At 40.5% G+C, this 16758-nt stretch overlaps 1 protein-coding gene across 1 annotated transcript in view; it reads right to left on the bottom strand.

The window, feature by feature from the left end:
* The window catches only part of Vps45 (vacuolar protein sorting 45 homolog), a 65312-nt gene that overhangs the window by 43946 nt on the left and 4608 nt on the right, over positions 1-16758 (bottom strand). The window contains exons 3-10 of the mRNA XM_048427876.3: positions 16530-16590; positions 11136-11215; positions 9843-9911; positions 9592-9729; positions 8903-9013; positions 5615-5749; positions 5166-5279; positions 4300-4467 (exon numbers count right to left, since the gene is read on the bottom strand). Of these exons, the coding sequence (XP_048283833.2) occupies positions 4300-4467; positions 5166-5279; positions 5615-5749; positions 8903-9013; positions 9592-9729; positions 9843-9911; positions 11136-11215; positions 16530-16590 (876 nt within the window). The remainder of the gene's footprint in view (positions 1-4299; positions 4468-5165; positions 5280-5614; positions 5750-8902; positions 9014-9591; positions 9730-9842; positions 9912-11135; positions 11216-16529; positions 16591-16758) is intronic.

The raw sequence follows: 16758 nt of genomic DNA, 5'->3' as shown, positions 1-16758 counted from the left end.
ACTAAAGAAACATGAGGAAATTTAAATTTAGTTAGGAATAAAGTTTTTTTTTTTATTTAGAAAGGGGCAGAAAACTAAGTTCATTGAAATCCCCAGGAATACTTTTAATAGGGTAACAAAATAGCTATAAACTATATTGGTGAGGCTATTTAAAGTAAGTTGGCTAAGTTAAAAATTTATTTTACACCTCTGCAAAAGATACCACACAGTGACTTAGAGTGAGCCCCGAGGTGGTTCGTGCAAAGACTCATAACTGGCCAGAGTACTAAGAGCAAAGCCTCTGTTGGTGCTCACGTCTACAGAAGACATCTCTATCACCTCCTCCAGAGGGCACTGCAGAAGAAGGGGTGGAAAGTGGAAACGCAGGGGTTAGGGGGTGGCAAGGTGACTTAGCAGGTAGGTACTTGCTGTATAAGCCTGGTGAGCTAAGTTTGATTCCAAGGAACCACAAAAAAGTAGGAAAGAACCAAGTCCCTCAAGTTGTCCTCTGACTTCCACACACATACAGTGGCTCATGCACTCACAACACATCATCACAGACACACACATGAGTGAAAAAATCAAGAGAGAATGGGAGGACAGCAGAACAGGGAGGAGTGACATGAAACACGGCCTTTTGGACATAGTGAGGCTTTACTCACGCTCCCAGCAGCCATGCTTACCTTCACAAGACCTACACAAGATGGAGCCAGTCCTTGAGCATGTCATCATGGATAGAGGGGACCTCGTGAGGTTTTATGGGGTTGGGGTAGGGAGTCATTTTCTTCAGTTGTGTAGCTATTGGTAAGTTGCCTAAGCCCTAATAAAGAACTCACTAGCCATGTTTATGAAAGAACACTAATTAAATTCAGCAGCTCACACACACACACACACAAAAGACATGAAAGTAGTAGATGACTTGTTGGGAAGAAGAAGGGGTTCAGTGAAGGCAGGAGAAGGATGAGAGGGTAAGGAAGAAACCAAAATACATTTATATACATACATGAACTTGTCAAAGGATAAGCATATCTTTGAGAAAATAAAATCTAAAATACATAAGACTGAAGGTTCTCATCTGAAACAGTCTCTGAGATACACGGTTAAGTGAGAAAACAATATGACAATATGCAGGCCTCTATAGAGTATGGTACCACTTGAATCAGAAAAAAGATACACCCAGCATGTGAGAGGCAGGACCAAGTAGATCTCTGTGAGTTCCAGGCCAGCTTAGCCTATAGAGTGAGTTTCAGGCCAGTCATGGTTATACAGTGAGATCCTGTCTCAAACGTAATAGACAGAGAAGCACACACGGCCTAGAAAAAGGTGTACATAAAACTGCTGCAGACTCGGGTTTTACTATAACCTTCGTCACCTTGTACTTACATATGCTTAAGAACTGAGATATAATGTCAGTCTCAAGAGCCGAGCTCTTCGTGAAGATTTATGGGTCATGGACAATATAAAAAGAGCAACGAAGAAGCATGTCACATAACTACAAGCAAACAGCATCTTTACGATTTTTAAAGTGTCTTCAGAAACTCTTGATAAACATTTAAAACTTAAAGGCAAGACCTGTGGATGCCAGTAAAGACTGGTGGGCTGGGGCACCCATATGTACCGCTACCATTCAATTCTATTGTGTGTAAAACTGTTTTGGTTAAGGACACCAATGTCATAAAGCATCCTATATATTACACTGAATCCTCATTGCAACATAGAAACCTGAAATTGCTATTCCTAGCATGGGGGAGGGTCATTTTCCCAAAGATATTTGGTCAATATCCTATCACCAAAAGCTCGGTCAGTATGGCCCCAAAGCCTGTGCTACGTCCAATGCACCTGGCTGGTTTTATTTAATTCAGTACAGGAGGAGAAGGTAAGTTTTAGAACATGGGGCCCTGTTACTGAGGAAATGTGATTGTTGGAAGTGGCTCAGAAATTATGACCTCTCAAAGGACTTATTGCTAAATTATCTTTTTCCAATGGAATCAAATACAGATGAGTCATTTTGTCCCCTGTCATTCTGACATAATGATTTCAGCATTTCTTGGGAACCTGGAGTTACCACTATCTGCTCGTCCTGCTTTATTTGAACCTATCACTGACTGCTTCCTCTCTTCTCCATGACTCCCGCTGGGCTTGCCCCTTATAATTTATTACTGCCCCCGCAAGTCTACAAGCCTCTTTCCCCCTCTCCTGCATCCTGAGTTGACTCAGTTTTCTACAGCCCTGCTTTTGTCCTGCTGACTTTCATTTAAGGCCCACATCAGCTCTCTGCCTATCTCAGCAAGCAGACTCTTATACACTTCTAAAGTTGGTTCCTGCTTACTAACTCAATTTTTCTCCTATTTCTCTTCCACACCTAATAGGCCAAACTGTTTATTACTTTCTGCATGCCAATGCAACTTTGCTTTGTTGTTATTCCTGACTGAAATCCTCCTCCCAATTCTAGTCATTCCTCACAGTCCATCTCAACATTTCTTCTCTAAGAAAAGCTTCCTAATAACCTGTCTATTTATGGTCAGAATCACAGTTTTGACTTAAGCAATATCCTCAAACATTATGTATTTTTTTCTTATGTTTTAGTTTTGTCTACTCAACCAGATTATAGATTTCTTTTTTTTTTAAATTTAAAGATTTATTTATTTATTATGTATATAGTGTTCTGTCTGTCTGTATGCTTGTTGGCCAGAAGAGGGCACCAGATGGCTGTGAGCCACCATGTGGTTGCTGGGACTTGAACGCAGGATCTCGGGAAGAGCAGGCAGTACTCTTAACCTCTGAGCTATCTCTCCAGCCCCCAGATTATAGATTTCTTAAGGTTATTGTCTGATTGTATAATTTTTCTTTTAAAATCCTCTGGTGACTCCCATCATTTTAAAATTGAAGCTCAGACGGGCGATGGCGAGGCAAGCCTTTAATTCCAGCACTTAGGAAGCAGAGACAGGCAGATCTCTGTGAGTTCGAGGCCAGCCTGGTCTACAGAGTGAGTTCCAGGACAGTTTCCAAAACTACAGAGAAACCCTGTCTCAAACAAAACAAAACACCCAAAAACAAAACAAACACACACACACACACACACACACATACACACACACACACACAAACTGAATCACAACCTCCTTTGGATACCACAAACTGATCCTTCTCTTTTGTCTTTGTGTCTGTCTGTCTTTCTTGCGTGCGTGCGTGCATGCGTGCATGCGTGTGTGTGTGTGTGTGTTATAAGGGATTGAACCTAGGACCTTGAGCATGCCAGGCAAGCCCTCTACCATTGAGCTGTAGCCCTTGCCCTCAAACTATCTTTCCAGTTTATCTAAAGACCATCCTTCAGCTTGTACTCCACGAGCTGCACAGTACTGTGCCCATGTTTTCACAGCTCCATGCCTGTTTCTTCCCATTCAGTGTGTTGCTCTTTTCCCTCTGCGTGGTGTGTGCTCCACCTCACCTATCTGTCCAGGACTAGTTTCCACATCTTCCTCAACAAGAACCTGAAAGATCACCACTGAGGAAAACAGATGTTCCTCCTCTGTATCTACATGTGCTTTTGTGAAGGCCTTGGTTATATATTTACTACATGAGATTACAGTTCCTTATCACTTTTATGTGTATGTATGTACTGGTTAGTGTAAGTATGTCCACATGTTCAGGTGTGTGTACACATAGATGTACCTGCATGTAGGAGCCTGAGGCTGAGGCTGGATGTCTTTCCTTGATTGCTCTCCACAGGTCTTTCACTGGACCCAAGGCCACCAACTGGCTAGACTGGCTGGTCATCAAACCCCCACGATCTGCCTATTTCTCTGTGTCCTAGAGCAGGGATTACATTGGTGATCTGAATTCAGAGCCTCATGCTTGAGCATTAAGCGCTTTACTTTCTGAGCCATCTCTGTAGCTCACAATTCTTTAAAACTGCTTTCTTTCTTCTTATAGTGTGAGGCACTGAGGAGAAGGATGGCGTCTTTTTACCTTTATTCCTCTACATCCTCACTCATGTTATCATGTTTGTGAAATGAAAAGCAATCTTTAGTAACTAATTCCTTTTCAGTGGTACTGCGAATTGAACAAAAGGCTACATATTCATCTTTTTTAAAATTTGTTTTGAGGCAGGGTCTTACTAAGTTTCATGTTCAGGCCTTAAACTTGTAATCCTCCTGTCTCAGTTCCCAAGTGCTGGGATTATAGCTGGTGGCTACCACACCTGGCTTATACCACCTTAAATGTGTTCATAACTCTGTGGTAAGCCAAGTTCCATGTTGGCGAAGAAGGGTTACTCGCCTTTGCAGCTTTTTCTGCCTGGCACACCGCTCACACACTGACCTGGAGAGCACTAGAGTGGTCATTCTGACAGGCCAGTTCTTGCTCAACCTCAGAAACCTCCAGCAGGTTCCGTTCGCTGACCAACCGAGACAGTTCTCCGACCACCGTCACGTGCTTTGACACAGTCCCAGACATCTTCTTGAACTGTGGATAGTTCTCAACAAAGGCCTGTCACGGGAGAAGCATTAATGGGAAATGCTATTACATTCCAAATAAGAACAGGCGTTTGTAAAGAAAAGATTGTAAAAAGCTGGGGTTCCTTTCCTGCTCAGGGTAAGGTACCCATGATTCTCAACCATATGGCATTTATTATTCTTAAGAAGAGAAAAGCTGGTATATGTATCCTAAGGGTCTTTATAGAGGCCAGACACGATGACGAATGGAAAGAAATACATGACTTATGATGGATGTGTCATCATGCTATTATTAAAGAGAAACTTGTAGAAAATGTCTCAAACTGAACAAGATGACTTGCTGGGTGTGATGAGCAGTGCCCGTAACTACAGCACTTGGAGGTGAGACGTGAGTACTGCCACGGGCTCCAGGCAGGGCCACGTGGCCACAGTGTGGTCTATAGGAATAAGTGCACATCACCAACAAAACAGAACAACACTAACAACAAGCTGGGCACGATAGCCCACATCTGGAATTCCAACACTTGGGAGGTGACGGCAGGACCTCCCAAGCTTGAAGCTAGCCTGAGCTATGGAGCATGGCTAGACAGTCTCAAATACCACAATCCATCCTATAAAACTCACAAGCAAACAAGAATCAAAGTAGAAATTAGACCTGGAATAGTCCAAAAATGTTGCCGACGTAAATAGTTCTAAAGACTCACATGTAAGTCATCTGTGTGAGTGACTTACCTTCATATCTGCTATGGATTCTAGCTTTTGCTGTTCTTTTGGTTTCTTCTTCTGGAAGTCTTCCATGAGATTCTTTATATTGCTACCAATCTCTGCAAAGTTCAGGTACATGTTCTGTGAAAAAGGAAGTCAGAAGAAAGTTCAAAACTAGCCAATTTTCAGACGTCATAAAAGAAGTGAAAAGAATTCTGAACACCGACTTGAAGGACAAATTCCATTTTAGTTACCAAGTCTGGATATTAGCCAGGACACTAGTGATGAATACTATTATTATTCTCACAAAGAGCTACCAGAAGGGAGGGAAGTCAGTAACTGCCAAGGCCAGAACCCAGTCTTGCCGTGCTGAGATACAGCCTGACTGCAAGAAGTCTGTCACCCTTTCCCACAAACCCTCATGCGTCAGTACTGACACTTTACGTAAAAACAACTGAGAGAGTAAAGTCACCTACATTCGCATAGAATTCGTCATTTTCAGCAGACAGGACCACCTCTCTTAAGTCTTTGCTGATTCCTGGCACTCTGGAAAGATCAATCCGGTTGTTGTTTATGCCCAGGAGTTCGTGGACCATGGCCTGGTATGTCCACTAAAGAAGTATGTCAAAAAGAATTGGCAAATGACAAAACATGAAAATACCAGTGTTTAGGAAAACAAAGAGTGATAATATTTTTAATAATTTGACTGTTTCACACCAGTTTCTCTATTTAGTTCATATTTTTATTACTACCTTGTTCTCTATAAGTATTAAGATTGTCATTTTAATTGCTTAAACACTCAAAAAAAGTCAAAATGCTTTTACTTTTACACATTAGAGAAAATGCAACAAGATTAATATTCCTGATAGAAATAAAACAATTATAGCTATCATTAGCTTTTTGGTTGTGAATTAAGAGTATATTTTTGGCTTCACAGATAGGGCTATATTGGTACTGCAGTTAAAAGCCGTACCACTTCCTGCACGCTTCTGTGGCTTTCTGCTGCCTGAGAAGTGTGTTCTTGCAGATCTGAGTGGTGCTATATTTATCCCGGGAACACTAATATTACCAGAAAAAAAACTTGCGAGTTAATCAAAACATTGGCATAATCAGACACTTGTCTCAGAATCCATTTTATCTTATGTTTTAACTAAGTATGAATTGTGAAGAAGGATTGAGTTCTAGCCTTCAAAAATGTAAATCTGTTTGGTTAAAAACCAGAAAGGTAAAATGCCATAAATCTGCCTTCTCACTATTTATGGAGAGTGGATTTTTAAAAGCTAAGTATATTTCAACAATTGACTATCTAGAATCCAAATGCTAGAAATGTTTATATGTACATTTATAACTAAGTTTATTAAGAAGTAATTTAAGGAGTTGGAGAGATGGCTAGTGGTTAAGAACACTGGCTGTTCTAAGGACACAGGTTCAATTACTAGTACCCACGTGGCAGCTCACAGTTGTCTGTAACTCCAGTGCCAGGGATTCAACAACCTTTTCTGGCCTCCATGGGCACCAGGGACACTTGTATTGCACAGACATACACTTGCACAAAGCACCCACACATATTTTTTTTTTAAAGAAAACATTTAAGATGTAATAAAGTACTTTAAAATTTGTTTATTTGTGTGTGTATGTGTATGGATGCCTTTGGAAGCCAAAAATGGGTATCAGATCCTATGGGTCTAGAATTGCAGGCAGTTGTGAGCTGCCCAAATGGGTGTTGAGAAATGAACTTGTATTCTCTGGAAGAGCAACCTGTGCTCTTTGTTTTATTATTATTATTATCATCATTATTATTGAGCTCTACATTTTTCTCTGCTCCCCTCCCTAGCAACCTGTGTTCTTAATTCTGAGATATTGCTCTACCCCAAAAGGTGTTTTATGGCCTAAAAGATTTGTCAAAGAGCCTGTAAGATGGCTCAGTGGTTAAGAGAACTGGTCACTCTTCCAGAAGACCTGGGTTAATTTCCCAGCACCCATATGGCAACTCACAACTGTCTGTTAACTCCAGTTCTAGGGGATCCAATGTCCTCTCTTGCCTCCATGGGCAAGAGACAGACAGGTGATGCACAGACACAAACATGGGCAAAACAGCCACACACAGAGAAGAAAAGAAAAGAGAAATAAAGCAAAGGAGGGTTTTTTTTTTTAAACCTCCAGAACAAATTAAAAGAAACAACAACAAACACACACCTTTCCTGAGAGGATCCTGAGAAAGCCAGTTCCCGTTAGGATTTACAGTGATAGAATACAGTGAACGTCGTGGTGGTGGCTACCACAGAGCTCACTCTATGTGTAAAATCTCTTTTCTCCTCTCTTCTTAAGATACAGGTTTGAGGACAGGAGACTCTATCTTTTTTTTTTAAATTATTTTTTTTATTTTTTGAGACTCTATCTTTTAACCCTTACAGATAATACTTAGTTTACTACATGCCACATAACAGGTTCTTAGTGAAGGCCTGTTTTTCTATGGGATATAAATTATAGATAATTACTCTTCTACTGTTTTTAAAAAACTTACTTTTTATTTTTTAATTATGTAAGTTTGAGTGTGGGTTTGGGCATGAGTACATTGCCTGTTTTAAAGACCAGGTAGGGCACTGGATTCCTTTGGAGCAGGAATTAAATGTGGCTGTGAGCTGCCCAGTGTGTGGGCTGAGAACAGAACTCAAATCTTCTGCAAGAGCAGTATGTACTCTTAGCCACTGAGTCATTTTTCTCTCTCTCCCCTCCTCCCTCCCTTCCCTTTCTGCCTTTCCTGGCCAGATGTTACCTTACACTACAGAGGCGCTCCTTTCCACCGTGGACTACCCTAGCGTTGACGTCACTCTGTGCTGAGAAGAAACTGAGAAGGGGATGACTCCTCTCTCTCTATATCCCAAATTGCCACTCACAGACCTAACTACATACAAGGAACTGCTTAACTTGCAGAAGAATAAACATTAGTGGACACAGGCTGCCTTAGGAGTGCACTGTCTAAGACAGTGTCAAAACAGCCAACGGTGCAGCTCAGCAAGCGCAGCATGAGACCAGAGACAACACTACACAGCTTGGGGAGAAAGCAAACTGCCTGGCTGAAGCAGTCTTTGAGAAGCTGCGCTCTGGCTTCTGAGAAGTTTCAAGGGAGAAGTGTTTTACAGGGCAAGCAGGAAAGAGAAGGTATCCCAATGTCCCGGCACTTAGACAGAGTCACTTTAAAAACACAATGGCAAGAAATCATGTTGCGCCTCTGTGTAAGAGAGCTGGAGGCTTTAGGTGAAGTTTGATACACATCCTGACAGTGCTTGGGTGTCAAAATCAGGAGTGTGTTTTTAGCCCAATAGGACACTGGGAAACAGCAAGGATTTTCAGGTCAGGAGCTGTAATTTAACTTGAGAGCTGCCATTAACAGCCTTGGTTTTGTAGAATATAGATCGAAGAGAAATAAAAAGGACTTATATAAATGCTTGTCTCACTGTTAGGGCAAGAGATGGGATCACACCGGCACACGGGCAGCAAGGTTGGAAAAGGAGACCCTGGGAAGCAGAGTCCAGAGTTCAGAAGTTGCCTGGATGAGAGTGAGGCAGCGGCAGAAAGGACAGAGAGGAAAGAGGCAGAAACCAGCATGAATGATAGGGACGGAAAAGCAGGACACCAAAACCCCAGAAAACATAAGGCAGAATCAAGAACAGCTGAGAACAAGGAGGCGAACAGAACGGACGCCACTGCCGTGTTTTACTGCTGCAAATCCTCCTCCTTTACGCTAACAAAGGGCTCTGCACCTGGTTGAGCAGTGGGGTGATGGCATCATCACAGCGATCTAGAATGAGAAGCAGCGGAGGAACCTCTGTCCGCCGGAATTCAAAGAGCTCATATTCTTTACTTATCACTTGCTGAAGAGAAAAGAGAAAAATAGCTTGGTTAACCCGGTAGCTCTAAGTAGAGATGACAAAATAGGAAATGAATAAAAAAACAGTAGAAGGTTCTCCACCCTCATGGGCCTTCCATAAAAGGACTCAAAGGTTTCATAAAGTTTTGTAGCACACTAGTTAAAAAAAACAAAACAAAAAAAAACCCAGGACTTGAAAGCCTACTTTAAAGTGGTTTAACTGGGCCCCTGAAGTTAAACAGCTGCGAATGTTTCTTAGGTTAAATCTAAGGGTCTTACTGCTAATTTGTTCCTTTCTTATTGTTTTGAATTCTATAGCCATTCTTCTTTGCCAATAAAACTAACAAAGAAGATATTCTTTGTTCACTTTCTTTCTCTCATTTTGTCTTTCATTCTTTTTTTCTTTTTTTTCCTTTTTGAGATAGGGTCTTGCCTGGTATGGAACTTAATGTGTAGACCAGGCTGACCTTGAACTCACAGAGACAAGACCTGCCAAGGGATGCACCACCACATCCAGCACTTCAGATATTTCTAGGGAAACGACTAGCCTTGAAGTTTTAGGCCAGGAACAGAGTACAACACCTTAACGCATTCTCCAAGTCTTTTTGCAGCCTCCGATGAAAGCTGATAGCGAATCATGGGGCACTTCTTCAGCGATAAAAGGAGAGCTGTCAGTCCTTGAGTTGTTCTCGACAGCTGGGCTGGATCCCAATTTCGGCCCTTTTTGTTAAAAACATATTAAAAGAAAATGCCTTAATTTTCTCTAACTCCAGTTACTTGATGAATTAATTTCGACTTGATTAACTTATTTTGAAAATCCTTGCCTTTCATACCTGACAGCAACCCAAAATATTGAGGGAAAACAAATGTGGATTCACAGCAATGTAATCACCATAAAATTCCTGCAAATAAAAAGCATCAAAATCAGTTAATCCATGGACTCCAGCTGTACCCAGTGCTATGGACTCCGGCTGTACCCAGTGCTATGGACTCCGGCTGTACCCAGTGCTATGGAATCCAGCTGAATCAAGTTTTGTAACCAAATGGGAACATACAGGGTGAAGAGGTACAAGATGTTCAAATAATAATTGAATAGCAGTAGGTATGGGGGAATTGAACTAACTATAAATACCAGCAATGATAAATCTTTTAAAAAGTTAAAGTATAGGGCTGGAGAGATGGCTCAGTGGTTAAGAGTACTGCCTGCTCATCTAAAGGTCCTGAGTTCAATTCCCAGCAACCACATGGTGGCTCACAACCATCTGTAATGGGATCTGGTGCCCCCTTCTGGCCTGCAGGCCTGCATGTAGGCAGAATACGTTATACACAATAAATAAAAATAAACCTTTAAAAAAAAAGTTAAAATATACACACCAATGTAAATTTTAATTAGTAAATAAAATAAACCAAAACATTGCTATGGAATACACCACATTATATGCCCAGTGTATTCTTGTGTGGGAGGATATGACTTAAAATAGGTTATTCTTTTTATATGTTTTACCACTTAGAATATCTTTTTGAAAAATTCAAAACAGTTTGTTGCCTGTGAAGATAGTACTTTTCATGTAGGTGATAAATATATTCAAATTATTTATGATAGATGTATTCTATAACACTGAACTATTAAAGAAGGAAAAATAACATTATACATGCTAATGTTATATATTACGTAGCATACAAAGTAAATACTTAGGAGTTTCCAAGTTTTAGCCTAGTGACAAAGTCTGTTTGTTAGCTTCCAGAGTATGAGCCTCTCAAAGAGAATGTTAAGAAATCTCACTCACAGCCTTTGATTTCTATTCTCTCCCAATTAGGCATAATCTTACTGATGAAGGTTTTTAAAGTAAGGTTCATAAACTATGATAAACTAATAAAGAGCATACTTGACTCTGTCCCCCAACTGTGAAAATGTCCCCCCAATTCATCAGCCCACTCTACTCCTTCCCACTGATCCCATTCATTCTATTTCTAGGCAATTTAATACCTCCTTCAAATTTTGTAAATATTAGTCTATCTAGTATGTGCACATTTATTTTGTCTGATCAGATAGCACTTCCTTAGTTTTAGACTGAAATAGTTTAACGGGGTCAATACATGGGAGGTTCCAGGACCCACACCTTTACCTGAACTTCAGCCACAACTTCCTGCTCATCGGCTTCAGCTAATGACTTCACATCACTCTTGCTGATCACGTTACTGAAATCTGAAACAGACGCACCGCAGTTGACCCAAATGGCATCAGTGAAGTTTTGCTGCAATTAGACTTATACAGGCCCCAGGTAAGGCCTCACAAATCAGTGAAGCTCAGCACACACTGTGGCACATGTCAAAGTCACACACCTTCAGGCTGGAATGAGGAGCACAACAATGTTTAAACCCAAAAATGAATACTTAAAAAAAGCCCATCGGGACTGGTGAGATGGATCGTGGTTAAAGCACGAGCTGCTCTTCCAGGTGTGGTACGATTAATAAAAATACAGAGACAGATATTGGGGTTCAACCTGAAGGTCAGAAAAGCAAAACAGCCAGCCACTGACTCTTACCTCTACTTCAGTTCGAAATGGTGATTCTGCCTCCAGGAGTCTCAGAACGAGACCGAGACTGAGTGCTGTCGCCTCCCATTTTATATTCCTCCCTAATGCTGGGACTGAAGGCGTGCACTACTACTGACTGCATTCTTTGGCAACCTAGTGTAGCTCTTGGGATTAAAGCTGTGTGCCACCACTGCCTGGTCTGAAAGGCTGACCAGTGTGGCTGTTTTACTCTCTGATCTTCAGACAAGCTTTATTTATTAAAATGAAAATGAAATATCACTACATTCAGAAAACCCAGGTTCAATTCCTAGCACCCATATGGCAGTTTACAACTGTCTGTAACTCCAGTTCTAGGGATCTGACACCTTCACACAAATGCACATAAAATAAAGTTAAATAGATTTTTAAAAAGATCATCATTGTTGGTATCAGAGGATGCTGCAGCTCAGATTGTTACCTTCAGTGGCAAATGCAGGGAAGGAGTAAACCTTTATCCTACTTTACATGTAAATTGTATCAAATAAGAGACGAGGGAATTTTTTATAGGAACATTTCATCTAAAAACCCCATGGAATGTGAATGATAGAATACTTCTTTATATATCCCATAGATGATAAACATTGATCTCACTAACAATATCACTAGGAGAAATGACCAGAGAAACCATACAGCACCACCTTTTAGTATTCTTACCAAACTTAATCCATATCAAGTTCTTTATCCACTTACAGATACACATGGATAACTTGTATAACATGAACTTTATCCACTTACAGATACACATGGATAACTTGTATAATATGAACTTTAACTTGAAAGAGTAGTAGAACTACCCAACAGTGATGAAATTAGGAAGCTCCAGCCTGTAGGAAACATAACTGCTTCCTCAGTAAAACAGCTACATGGAAGAAGAAGAGGACCTAGAGAAAATCAGGAGAATCAACATACTGACCAGTAAGGTTTAATATGTGGATCTTATTTTGATCCTGACTCAAACAAAGAAAAAAAAAAGAGGGAAAGAGAGAAATGAGAGAATTTGAAATCTGACCACTGATTTGAGTTCATGAAATAGGAGTTAGTTTTCATTTTTACTAGATGAATCTATCTCTATGAAAGATTCAAACTGAAATATTAATGGATAAAATGTATATGACAGCATAGATTTGTTAAAAACTATTGGTGGGCAGAAGATGGGAGCACAGTTCAGACAAGACTGGGTGTGGCTGGGACACTGGCATTTATCATACTATTTTACTTGAATGCATTTGACATTTTCCATAAAGTTTTTGAAATATTTTTTAAATAAAAGGTGCCTGTTAAATAAGAGACTTATAGACCTAAAATTATTAAAAATGAAATGAACAGAAAGCCAGTTTAGTGTTAACTTAAATTGTGCTAAAAGCCTGTATTGAATAAAATTACTAAATACTAATTTATTTTAGTTTACTTTAACCAAATAAAATTTCAAAATTGATTGCCATACCCTAATTTCAAGTTTATACTTTATACAATTTAGTACTAATGTAACTTTTATTCCGCTTTAAAGATTTACAGCTCAAAACAAACAATCTTCCTAAGTACTAGACTTATTATCCTTTGCTATGCAGGGACACTGTGTGTAGGAATTGAGGCTACATGACCCCATTCCATTTTTTAGCAAAGAAACTCAGAAAATGAATGCTTCTATTATATATTGACTTAAATATAGAAGGCAGGGGCAACATATAAATTATATATACATATCTAGAACTGAGGCTGTAGCTTGTGATTTGACTTAACTAAAATGACTATACATGGGCATGGCCACATCAAGAAGCAATGCCTCAGACCCATGGAAATTAGCAAAGCCTTGCCTTGTGGCTCAGAGGATAGCAAAACCTTCCTCGGGTAGGAGTTAGAATGTTGGCAGTGTTCGCTGGGCAGTGGTGGCATATGCTTTTAATCTTAGCATTCAGGAGGCAGAGACAGGTCAATCTTTGTGAGCTTGAGGCCAGCCTGATCTACAGAGTGAGTTCTAGGACAGCCAGAGTTGTTATACAAAGAAACACCTTGCCTTTAAAAAAGAAAAGAAAACAAACAACAAAAAAAAAGCATGTTGTCAGTGTGTACTAAAGACTAGCATCTGCAGCGTACTCCTCCAGATGTTTACAGCCCGAGGCTGTTTTCTCTACAGAGACCTCCTAGGAAACTAAACTACAGGGCTGTCACTCCTCCCTGTCCATAATAAACTCCTGAGGTTCTGGGTTGCTGCATAGCTGGTACTGCTTCATCAGCGTGCACGTGGCCCATCTGACCCATCTTTTCTCTACATGTCTTTGTGTACATTCTTTCTTCGTCTCCTCACTGCTCTGAGGCTTCCAGGACCATGCTGCTGGGTGGAGGTAGACACCTATCACACTGGCTAACGTGGGCATCAGCACCACCAACATCCTGCTGGGTAGGGGCAGACACCTATCACACTGGCTAAAGTGGGCATCAGCACCACCAAATGACTGCAAGCATGCAGAGATGCTGAGCTACCCTTTCATTGTTAGTGTGGACGTGAAATGGTATGGTCACTCAGAAAAACAGTAACCACACTACTATCATGTGGCCCAGCACTTGGGCTACTAATTGTCATTCACACTAAATAAATGAAGGCTATGTTTGCCTGGACACCTGTTCAGAGGTTTATAACAGCCACAATACCAAGCAGACACACGGGAACAGCCCAGGTGCCCCTTGGTGGTGAGTAGTTAATGAACAGATAGTGGAACCCTACTCAGCAGTAAAGAGAAATTAACTCCTATCTACAGCCACCTGAGAATTATGCTCAAGAAGAGCCAGCCTCCAAAGCGGTGTACTGTTCTACTCACAGAAGACTCGTAGGATAACAAATGTTATGGAAAGAAGAGAGCAGCAGCTGCTGGGCTACAAGTGGATGTGGTCAACAAAAGGCAATAAAAGGGACCCCCGTGGTGACGGATCAAAGGCTCTGCTGCCTGTGTCCCAGTGAATATCCTGGTTGTGGTACTGTGTTACTGTCATGTTGAATGCTGCATTAGGGGAGACTAGGTAAAAGCATTCCGGAGTTCTGTGGTTTTTATAACTATGTATCGCTTTAGTTTGTTTTCTGTGCTAATTGCACAATATCACTGTCATCATGGCTCCAAGTTCTAGTTCAAGCTTTAAAGGTTGCATGTAGTGAGGACCTTCTTCCTGGCAGTGGAGAGAAGTGACTCTCTCAGGACATTAATCCACCAATCATACGAACAGATTAATTACCTCTTACAGTCTCATCTCAATATCTCATAGCAGGATTAAATTTCAACATGAGTTTGTTTGTTTGAGGTGGGGACAAACCATCAGACATGTGAATCTTATTTTTACATAGTTTAATTTAAAAAATAAAAACTATGACTATTAATAAACAAAACGTAGGATGAGAAACTATTAAAAATATTTTTACCTGTTGGATGGTGTAAAGGATCAAGTGAAATAAAGCATGAGACAGCTCTTTATAAAATCTAAAATATCATTTAAAGTTAATTTTTGGCATTATTATTATTTGAGACAGGGTTTCTTTGTGTAGCCGTGGCTATCCTGGAACTCACTCTGTAGACTAGGCTGTCCTTGAACTCAGAGATCTGCCTGCCTCTGCCTCCGTCTCCTCAGTGTTGGGATTGAAGGTACATCACTACTACCCAGCTAATTTTTGGCATAATTAAATAGTAATATATAGTAAAAGAAATTTGTATATCCTAGAGTCTAAGATGTACTAAAATGCAAATCTAAGACTTAGACAATGGTCTACATTACCAAAGCTTAAAAAACCTCTTGTGTTTTCTTTCTTCCTTCCTTCCTTTCTTTTCTCTCTCTCTCCCTCCCTTCTTTTCTTTTTCCTTCCTTCCTTCTATTTTATTTTTTAAACACGGTCCTTCTATGTAGCTTTGGCTGGCCTAGACCAGGGTGGTCATGATCTGTCTGCCTCTGCTCCTGAGTGCTGGTCTTACAGGCCTTGCCTAAGAGCCCTACTCTAGGTGCTAAGCTTGTAGCTGGTTTTGGAACCAGGGCCAGACTTTCCTAAGTCTACAAAGAGCAATGCTGACACCTAGAGGAGACGAACTGTAACTTCCATAGCCAAATGGAAGAAAAATCCAAATAAACTTTGAGTAGGCATGAACCTGTTCAGAGTGTCCCTATGCACGACTCCATGTGGACACACAAGAGAACCTGTTCAGAGTGTCCCTATGCACGACCCCATGTGGACACACAAGAGAACCTGTTCAGAGTGTCCCTATGCACTACCCCATGTGGACACACAAGAGATAACTGCATCACATAAAAAGCAAAGACAAGTGGGATGAGCTCATCCGGTATACAGACACATTCCTCATTATCTAATAAACTCACACACATCCTTTCCCCAAATAAACTAGTTTCTATATCTCAATTCACAGGTGAATCACGAGAGTAAGTAAACACTTTGATGAAGGAAAAGCACGCAATTTGGCTACTTACAACTCTTGGCTTATAAATCAGCCTTAAAGCTAAGCATTGATGAGTGAAAACTGTTATTTTGGTTTCAGAAAGAGAATGATGGCCACTACCTAATTTTAAAGGTAAATCATTTCTTTATTATATATATATATACATACCATATATATATATATATATATATATATATATATTTACCAGCATGTACGTCTGTCCACCATGTGTATGTAGTGTCTGTGGAGGCGAGAAGGTGTGAGATCTCCTGAAACTGGAGTAGATGCTTGTGAGCTACTCTGTGGGTGCTGGGAGTTCAACCCTGGTTTTCTCAACAACAACCAATGTTCTTAACCACGGAGCCATTTGTCCAGTCCCTACAATATTCTTAACACTTTGAATACACAAGCTTTTAAGTGATGTATTCAGTGAGCTTTATGATACAAGCTACTCAACAGCCTAGTCTAGCTGGGACATACACACATGACTAAAAAAGTGAGCTAACATACTTACAAATAAAATAAATACTGTATTTGGGTCTTCGGAGCTCCTGAATCAGATAATCCACATTCTCCTAGAAAACAATGAACAAATGAAGTATGAGCAGAGCTGTTTCAGTAAAAAGTAATAAGGGCTGGCAAGATGGCTCAGTGGTAAGAGCACTTGCTTCCAAGTCTAATGATCTGAGTTGAATCCCAGGCAACCACACAGTGGGAGTGGAGAACTGGCTTCTGCAGATTGT

Source organism: Myodes glareolus, chromosome 17, assembly GCF_982192425.1.
Source record: "Myodes glareolus chromosome 17, mMyoGla1.1, whole genome shotgun sequence".
In the NCBI taxonomy this organism is placed as follows: Eukaryota; Metazoa; Chordata; class Mammalia; order Rodentia; family Cricetidae; genus Myodes; species Myodes glareolus.
This window is presented reverse-complemented; position numbering and strand designations above follow the sequence as displayed.